Here is an 8,997-nt window from a genome sequence, read left to right as displayed (position 1 = left end):
GAATTGGCTGTAAAAATTCCTATCGCAGAATTGGGAGAGTTCATTGCCTTCATTGTTGTCTTATCTTACGCCACTTCTGGTATTTCTACATTGCTCTCTATTTTCTGTTACACTGAATTGGCTGTAAAAATTCCTATCGCAGAATTGGGAGAGTTCATTGCCTTCATTGTTGTTGGTAATATACTCTTGGAAAACATTGTTGGTGCAGCCGGACTTACAATAGAATTGACCACTTTTCCCACTATTTTTTCATGTGTATAACCAAACAATGAAAAGTTAAAATTTCCCACTTTTTCATCCTATCCCATCCCACACAAACCAAAGGGAGTCTAAATGTATTTTCCGGCGTGATATTTCCCTAATAAGTGGAATGGATGCGACAAAATTCCTCGCAAGAATTGTCTATTTACTAATAAAGATGAGGGTCAACGAAGCCATCCGCGTTGCTAATTTCCTATTTGCGGGAAGCTTATATAAAGTTTGTAAAGGTTTTCATACCTTTCCCTAATTATTTTTCATATCCAACACAACTTAAAGTAGGTAGATCAAGTGGAATAATCATTGTTTGAAATTTAACAAAAGATGACGTGTCGGTGCTGCAGTCGCAGCGTCAAACATGATATGATTTCCGATTGTCAAACACCAAGCTTGTACAAGTTATTCGAAACTCACACAGTCAAACTAATCCAGCTAAATTCGATACACCTTCGTTGAAGTTGTTTTCAATTCTCATTCTTTTTTGCAGGTGCGGAACTGAAAACGAAAATCAAAACAGCAAACAATGGTATGGCCTTCTCCCTTGATTTCACTCTTCATCTTATGTTCATCGCTTCTACCACTGTGCAGCGGCAAGTACAGGATAACAGCCGGCGAAACCATAAGTGGTAACCACACTATAATCTCCGCAGGCGAAACCTTCGCCTTAGGCTTCTTCAGTCCCGGCAATTCTACCAACCGCTATCTTGGAATATGGTACAATAACATCCCCCAACAGACGGTCGTTTGGGTTGCTAACCGAGAAGCACCTCTTTTCAACAATTCTTCCGGAGTTTTCACCGTCGCCGACGATGGGAATCTCATGGTTTTGGATGGAAGCAAAAAAGTCTTATGGTCTTCTAATATCTCAGTTGCTGACGTTGACAAGAATAACACCATTGGATTGCTAATGGACTCCGGAAATCTAGTTTTGAGAAACAGTAATAACACTGCCGACTTGTGGCAAAGCTTCGATTATCCCTCCGACACAATCTTGCCCGGCATGAGAGTCAGCTTGAATCTAAAGACCGGCCAAAGTATCCATGCAACATCATGGATAAGCGAAGATGACCCAGCACCAGGGGAATTTAATTTAGCTATCGATGGTTCACTCCAGCTTCTCACCAGGAGGAGTTCTGGTACTTACTGGAGAAGTGAAACCTGGGATGGAAGGCTCTCTGTTGGAGCACTTGAGAACATTAACAACTATGCTTTCTATCTCACCTATACTGTTAACGATGAGGAGGCTAACGTCACATTTAGCCTCTCACGGGACTCAATGCCAGCAATGTTTAAGCTGGATCGAAGTGGGCAAATTGAGCTCTTGTCATGGTTCGAGAGTGAAAATCAGTGGAAATTGTTATCTTCGATACCAGAGGAGGCATGCGATTTCTTTAACCAGTGCGGTCCAAATGGAAGCTGTGATCGGAACAGCTCTTCGCTGATCTGCAAATGTTTGGAAGGGTTCGAGCCTAAAGTTCTGACCGAATGGGAGAAGGGGAACTGGTCTGGAGGGTGTGTTCGCCGAAAGAAACTGAGTTGTGACAATACAAATGGATTTTTGAGATTTGAAAGTGTCAAGCTGCCCGATCAATCTATTTCAATGGGGGATTTCAGTATGACAGAATGCAGAGCTGCATGCTTGAGGAACTGCTCCTGTACAGCTTATGCTTTTAGTAATTTTAGTGGTGCGGTTACAACGAGGTGTCTAAATTGGGTTGGAGATTTCAATGACTTTGTGCAGAACTACAGTGGTGGGCATGATCTTTATGTACGTCTTGACAGCTCTGAGTTAGGTATTTTAAATTCCTTTCCTTATTTTTTCCCCAAAGATATACCATAGAGGAATGCTCTGAGTTGAAGAATAACAGAGGATTAAAACCCAAGACCTTAAGTTTCCACTGAAGCTGGGATTCAACTCCAGAGATCTTGAAGGGTTCTGTACTTGTTTCCTAGATAGTCAAAAGGGAATCACATTATTTGCTTATACTGTTACTCTTCACTAAATGGATTAACTGTTTATCTTTCTCTTTCAGTTGGAATTGGTGAGACAAGAAATGTCATTGATAAGAACAGACGCAGAGTTATAATTGCGGTGGCAACAGTTGCTTGTGGGGTGCTTCTTATGGGTGCTTTGGGCTACTTTTTGTGGAGGAGAAGGCTTTCAAAGGAAGGTAATTGCTCTGTCTCCTAATAAAAATCCCTACCAACACATGGATTAGAGGTAAACTTCATATTCCTTTATATGGTACCAACACAATATTACTCACTTTCGCATTGAAGCAGTGCTTACTGTCTTATTGTGTTCCACAATAGGTGAAGAAGCAGAAAGTATTCTTGAAGTAAACAACAGGGGTTCTCAAGTACTAGGAGGTGAGGCGAATGCTTCAGAGCTATCTACATTCAGTTTTAGTACCATACAGGCTGTTACACAGAACTTCTCTGAAGTAAATAAATTGGGACAGGGTGGGTTTGGCTCTGTTTACAAGGTAATTCATGGTTTCACATTGGGTTCTGCATTTCAAAGATCATCTTTTCTTTTTCTCAGTGAATCTCAGACAGTTAAAGGTTTCTTATTTCATAGAAACTCTAACAAGTATATATTTTCAATCTTCTAGGGAATCTTGCCTGATGGTCAAGAAGTAGCTGTTAAAAGGCTTTCTAAGAAGTCTGGACAAGGACTCGAAGAGTTCATGAACGAAATAAAACTAATTGCCAAGCTCCAGCACAGAAATCTTGTTAGACTCTTGGGTTGTTGCATTCAAGGAACAGAGAAGATACTGATATACGAATATTTGCCCAACAAAAGTTTGAATAAGCTTCTATTTGGTTAGTTCTTTTTCTTTTTGCAAACTTTCAGTAATTGAAATACCAATTGTGAATTGCCAAACCAATTGATCTCAATTTTGTATTGGAAATTAATGTCAATCAGATCCGACCAAACAATCAGATTTGGATTGGTGTAAGCGGTATAACATTGTAGAAGGGATTGCTCAAGGTCTTCTTTATCTTCATAAGCACTCCAGAGTAAAAGTCATTCATAGGGATTTAAAAGCAAGCAACATATTGTTGGATGGAGATATGAATCCCAAAATTTCAGACTTTGGGATGGCAAGGATGTTCGGGGCGAACCAGACTGAGGCAAACACCGATAGATTAGTTGGGACATTGTAAGTTTCATTTACATGCATCCTCGTAAATGTAGTTTTGAGTATAGTTTATACTCGTAATGTTTTATTGAAATGATACACATACAGTGGTTACATGTCACCGGAGTATGCATTGGATGGGACCTTTTCTGAAAAATCAGATGTATTCAGCTTTGGGGTGCTGTTGTTAGAAATTATCAGTGGAAAAAAGAACACTGGCATGTATCCTACCAATCAAACCCTGCCCTTAGTGGGATATGTAAGTATGAAAAACCAGTTTCTGTTTCTGTTTCTTTATATATGATAGCAGCTATTGATCCATACATAGACTACTGATTGAGGGATTTAAATTTAATGTGTTGTAGGCATGGCAACTATGGAGAGAGGATAGAGCGGCAGAGCTGATTGATCCATCAATTAGGGAGACATGTCTTGAGAATCAAGTTGTGAAATGTGTTCATGTGGGGCTGTTGTGCGTCCAAGAAGATCCAGTTGATCGGCCAACAATGTCTTCTGTCATTTTCATGTTGGGTAATGAGAGTGCAATCTTGCCAATGCCCAGGGAACCTTTATTTTCTGCAGTGAGGAGATCCGCCACTGTTACTTCGTCTTCAAACTTGAATGATTACTCAATAAACCAAGTGACATTGACCATGGAACAACCCCGATAGAAGTTCAGACCTCAGATTAGGGGCAAATTCCATCACTGTACCCCAACAGTTAAATAGAAAGGGAAATCCTGCCAAATTGCGCTTCATTGACATTTTTACATTCATTTGTTTAACTGGCCGGTTGGAAGGACGATCAAGTTAGTAGGCGGGTTAGCTAGGGCCTAAGGGTGCATGGTTGAATTGAATCTATCCGTCTGAAGAAAACAATGGTATTCCATTCTCAGATTTCTCGTCCTCTTTAATTCGACACTGCAATATTCCATTTTTCTTTCTTTTCTTTTGGTAATAAGAGTAAAACACCTCCTCTCTACTTTGTAAGAAAACCATAAAAAAAATAAATAAATAATATGTATTAATGAGTGAATAGATTGACATAATTTCATAACTTGACATAGTAAATGAACCTTTTTAGTGGTTTTGTGCATGTTTATTTTAGTATGTGTTTGGAATGGTGGGTGTTTATTAAATAAATGCTGTCATATAGGCGTTATTTTAGCATTTTCCCCATTATGCAAATCCGTGTACATAAAGATTCAAAACTGATGACCTTGATTTATGTGTGTACTTACCATTTGGTAAAGTTATGCATTTATTCACTGTTTGACTAATATTAGGCCGTTAAAGTATCATTTATATTATTACTTTTTTTTTTTTAATTTTATAACCATATTAAATACAAAAGTTTAATAAATAAATACCCACGGTTACAAATACATACATAAAGTAATACCGTCGTAATGGATTTTGACAAGGACTAGAGTGGTTTTCGGACGACCAATTGTCCTATGAAAATTAACAATTTGGAAAGTGATGATAACCAAGTTTTATAATAATCTTATTTGAAGAGGAGGACAACGATATTTCAATGAAGGGACCCCCGATGTCATAATCACCACGGTCATTCACGGATATGGAGGGGTGTTCGTGTTTCTCGTCCTCAATGCGTATTAATTAGCCTTTTTGTCAATTCATGCCCTTGTATTGACCATTGAATCGAGAATATTAACAACCTCGAATGGTAGAATCTGGGTATGCCGTGGAGGGTACGGAAGCTTGGCCTACTAGTTAGCGGGCGGCCTAGCTAGGCTACAAACACATCACCACTTCTACATCAATATTGACCATTGTATGTGTATGTCTCATTTCAATGAAGGGACCTCAATTAAGGGCTTGAGGTTTTTGGTTGAACTACTCTTTCAGAATTGAAGGATGAAAAAAGCTAACCACAAGGAAATGAGTATCTCTTTCCTTGTTCACACTGTAGATGACCAGACGATGACTTTAGATTTGGAATGACTGACAGATTTTTGTCGTTGTTGGTAGACACCCTTGGGTGTAGTACGTACGCGAGCTATTATCATGGAGAGTATTATACAATGTAGAATGTTGTCTTAATTGTTCAAAGCAAATCATATCAAATGCATTTATATAATTAAAGTCCAATTGCCACAACCGGACAGTCCTCTCTCTCTCTCTCTTCAATTATGTTCAATGATTCATGAACCTCTCACTAAGTGGTGGCTTCGTTTACGCACCGCATCTATTATATTCTCCACCTGGCAGGATTTAGATATGATGACCATTAAGTGGTGCTACAATCTTCCATGTACTGTGATTGTTTTCTTTTCTTAATAACTAAATTAATAATTTCAACGGATGGCTTTATCTTATTGTGCATTACCATTTTGGATATGGCAATTGTTTTTGTCTCAAAACAACAAAAGGATAAATTGCTAAAACTTTGTTTATACTTTTTCACGGTTGCATTTCGCTACTTCACTTTATATTAATAGCATTGTCCTCCCTAGACTTTCTAACATTGTACATCCTTTCATTATTTTCAGCTGCTGGAAGCAACAAAAATTACCAAAATACGTAATTTTGACTGTTTGAATGGTAATTAAATTGGCTTCTATATTTGCCCTTTTCTATTACACTGATCACAAAATTCATAAAATTTGTGTTTTTTTTTATAATTTCTATATAGTTTGTTGAATTATATATATATATATATATATATATATATATATATATATATATTGTTATTTTTTATAGATTTTATGTATTTTCTACATTTATACTTTTTTATTGAAATCTATATTTGATTTTTTTTTATCATTTTCTTTGTCTTTCTATATTTTTTGCCTTTTCTTACTTGATTATATATATACGAAAATGTTATCATTTTATGATTTTTTTTTTTGCAATTCTAATTTTTGGTTGAAAATATATTTTTGAAAAAGATAACATTTTTTATTTTTTAAATTTTAGCTTTTTGTTAATATACTTGTTTAATTTTTTTATCAATTTTTGTATCTCATACAACTTTTTTGTGTGTTTTGAGAAAAAATATTGAATGTGGTGGATATACAAATCAAAGTAGGTGGATTAAGGTGGGTGAGGGTTAGGATGGATAACCCACTATATTCAAGTAGGATATAAATGACTTTTTAGGGTATTTTGGTTAGTGTAAATCCACATGTTTTTATCTAAGGGCAATATTGATATTTAAAATTGTTGAGATAATGACAGCAGCAATTTCAGTTAACATTCTAACATTGGATTTGGATTGATGGAGGGAATGTAAATGTAACAATGTCAGGAAATTCATTGGCGGACATGCAGTACATGCTATTAGCAAAAATAGGATACTGATCCCGTGAACCGCAACTGTGGAAAAATAGAGGTTTCAGCAATTCACCCAAAACAACATTATACTTATTATTATTGGTCATACCCACCCCCTTATATATTGGCAAATAGATGAGATGGTCTCAAGCGAAAAAAGGGAAACATATTGATAAAAACCAGTTTTTCTCTTTATTTGTACCAAAAAAAGTTAAAAACAAAAAAGGTAACGCTTAGGAGGGTTGGGTTGGGTTAAGGGAAAGCCTACGATCAAAGGCCGAGTTTGTCAGCTCAAGCTTAATTTGAGCTAATTCTTCTTAATAATTTCAATGCACAATGTACATACATACAAGGAATGAATATATTATAGGTCAGGCAAGCCTCAGTTGTTGAAGTGGGCTCACTTTGGGGAAAAACTAGGCGAAATCAAACAGGATTTCCTATTCACTTTTCCTACCAATTCTCTACCCATCATAAATTGCAGCCATATATCTCTATTATGAATTGAGAGATGTGTGGCTGCAATTCACAGTGGATATAGAGTGGGTAGGAAAAGTGAGTAGGAAATCTGGGTTTTGCCCCGATGCATTTGAGTTGAAGCCAAAAAGCTAAATTTTTAGATTCATGTATACTTCAAAGCTAAAATGTAAGTCCAATCTACGCAAAAGCTAAGGTTGTATTGGATTGGGCTTCCCAAGTTGATGCTAGCCACAAGAGGCATATAATTTGACTCATTCCCAACAGCTGGTTTAGAACCCTTTTATCATATGCAATGAATTGGACGATCAGTGAATCAGGTAATCCTCCCTTATACCTCATCAACCCATGGTGGTGTTTATAATGGAAACAAAGATCCAGTCAAGGAAGACCACCAAATTACTACAAAGAAAAGGAATTTTCAGGTTTTATCGCAGTAGAACCAGAAGGTTTAAAAGGAGGATTAGTCCTGGCATGGAAGATGGAAATAGAGGTGTCATTAACTCAAAAAAAAAATGCTGAGTCTATCCATACTATTTTAGATTGGGGAAGGGAGGAGGTAGGTTGGAATTTTATTGTTGTATATGGAGACCCAGTAACAAAGTAGCGATGTGAGAGGTGTGGTGTTGTCTTAAACAAATTTCAAATACAATGACAAATCCCTGGCTCCTTTTAGGAGATTTTAATGAGATTAGGAATTGGGGGAAAGTTGGGTGGTAGGCTTAGGCCTGAGAACCAGATGGAGGAATTCAACAAAATTGATGTAGCGCAATTTGGTCGGTCCTACCTGTCAACGATCTTGCCTCTGACTGGAGCAAAAGGTGCCTGAAATGGGGAAGAAAGCGAGTAGTCTCCGGGGAGGAACCCGGTGAGAGTGCTTCAAAACTCAAGTTAGTATTTTCTCAAAGGCAAGATAAAAAACCAGATGGTGCAAAATTATCACGTACCTCCATTCTTGGGGGGAAGAGGGCCTTTTATAACCACTTCGTGCACTCACTCCCAAGCTACTGTTAGGTCGGGTATCATTACCTCTGCACTTCTGCCAGTTCGGGTGTCGTCACCTCTGTTGGGGCAGCAACCGCCACTGCTCTCTTTGTCAGAGTCGTCTCTGTAACTGGAGGTGGCGGTGGCAGGTGGCCGTTGAAGTGCGGCTATCAAACATTAGATCCTAAGTCAGTCAGGCGTGCCACCTCAGGATACAGACTCCTCTGGTATTAGGTACGGTTGTTCAGTTCGGTGGCCTAGAGACGAAGTGTCGGAGTGGTATGCGAGGTAAAGTCTTGAGTTCGGATAGAAGTGTGGCCCGAACTGCCCTAGGGTGGGCCAGTTCGGGTTGTTGCCCTTTGCGCTCCTCGCAAGGCTTGGGGTCAAAGGGAGAGTTCGGGCTCCTTTTGGGGAGCTTGGGTCACGGGTTCCTCTTGGGGGAGCTCGGGGCTCCTCTTCTTGGAGCTCGCGCCTTGAGCACTGCTGTGCCGAGCTGTTGTTCCTGCCAGGTCACCCTCGGTTGCTTCCACCTGTCAGGTGGCCAAGAGGTCGGGCCAAATCTATCTCCATCAATTGCCCCCCACTCCTTGCGCTAAGGGTTTTTGCTCTAGCGCGGGGAGTTCACGAGGTGACGGGTGGATTTGACTCGTACTTCAAACCGGTTGACAGATGGCGTGAAGTGTGCATACGTTAGGAGATTTCCGGATTCCTCGAGCGCCAAAAAGTCAGAAAATGCGCCAATCCGCCTTTAAATGCTGGGAGACGTGACGGTGAGCGTTATTTCAAATTCAAAAATCGCACCACTGCTGCCTTTAATGTTGTAAGACGTGGCG

The 8,997-nt window shown here is 38.9% G+C and overlaps 1 protein-coding gene across 2 annotated transcripts; it reads left to right on the top strand.

The window, feature by feature from the left end:
* The first annotated feature begins 546 nt into the window (after positions 1-546).
* Positions 547-4,418, top strand: LOC104605740 (G-type lectin S-receptor-like serine/threonine-protein kinase B120). Of its 2 annotated transcripts, XM_010270628.3 has the most exons (8): positions 547-656; positions 746-2,051; positions 2,292-2,429; positions 2,572-2,744; positions 2,874-3,084; positions 3,188-3,425; positions 3,513-3,663; positions 3,770-4,418. In XM_010270628.3, the coding sequence occupies exons 2-8, from the start codon at positions 782-784 to the stop codon at positions 4,073-4,075; spliced, it is 2,487 nt and encodes an 828-aa protein (XP_010268930.1). In that variant the 5' UTR covers positions 547-656; positions 746-781; the 3' UTR covers positions 4,076-4,418. The 2 variants fall into 2 exon arrangements, with proteins under 2 accessions (XP_010268930.1, XP_010268929.1); XM_010270627.3 differs by lacking the exon at positions 547-656 and having other exon boundaries at positions 673-2,051.
* The last annotated feature ends 4,579 nt before the right edge of the window (positions 4,419-8,997 follow it).

The sequence above is a fragment of the Nelumbo nucifera genome, chromosome 1, assembly GCF_055504915.1.
Source record: "Nelumbo nucifera cultivar China Antique chromosome 1, China Antique-T2T, whole genome shotgun sequence".
Taxonomy (NCBI): Eukaryota; Viridiplantae; Streptophyta; class Magnoliopsida; order Proteales; family Nelumbonaceae; genus Nelumbo; species Nelumbo nucifera.
Note: the sequence above shows the minus strand (reverse complement) of the source record. Positions and strands in the feature narration are given on the sequence as shown.

Bases quoted from the DNA above. Each gene is read 5' to 3' on its own strand.
- LOC104605740 (XM_010270628.3), top strand. From the start codon at position 782: ATGGTATGGCCTTCTCCCTTGATTTCACTCTTCATCTTATGTTCATCG. The intron at 2,052-2,291 runs GTATTTTAAATT...TTTCTCTTTCAG, and splicing joins TCTTGACAGCTCTGAGTTAG to TTGGAATTGGTGAGACAAGA. The intron at 3,085-3,187 runs GTTAGTTCTTTT...AATGTCAATCAG, and splicing joins TTTGAATAAGCTTCTATTTG to ATCCGACCAAACAATCAGAT.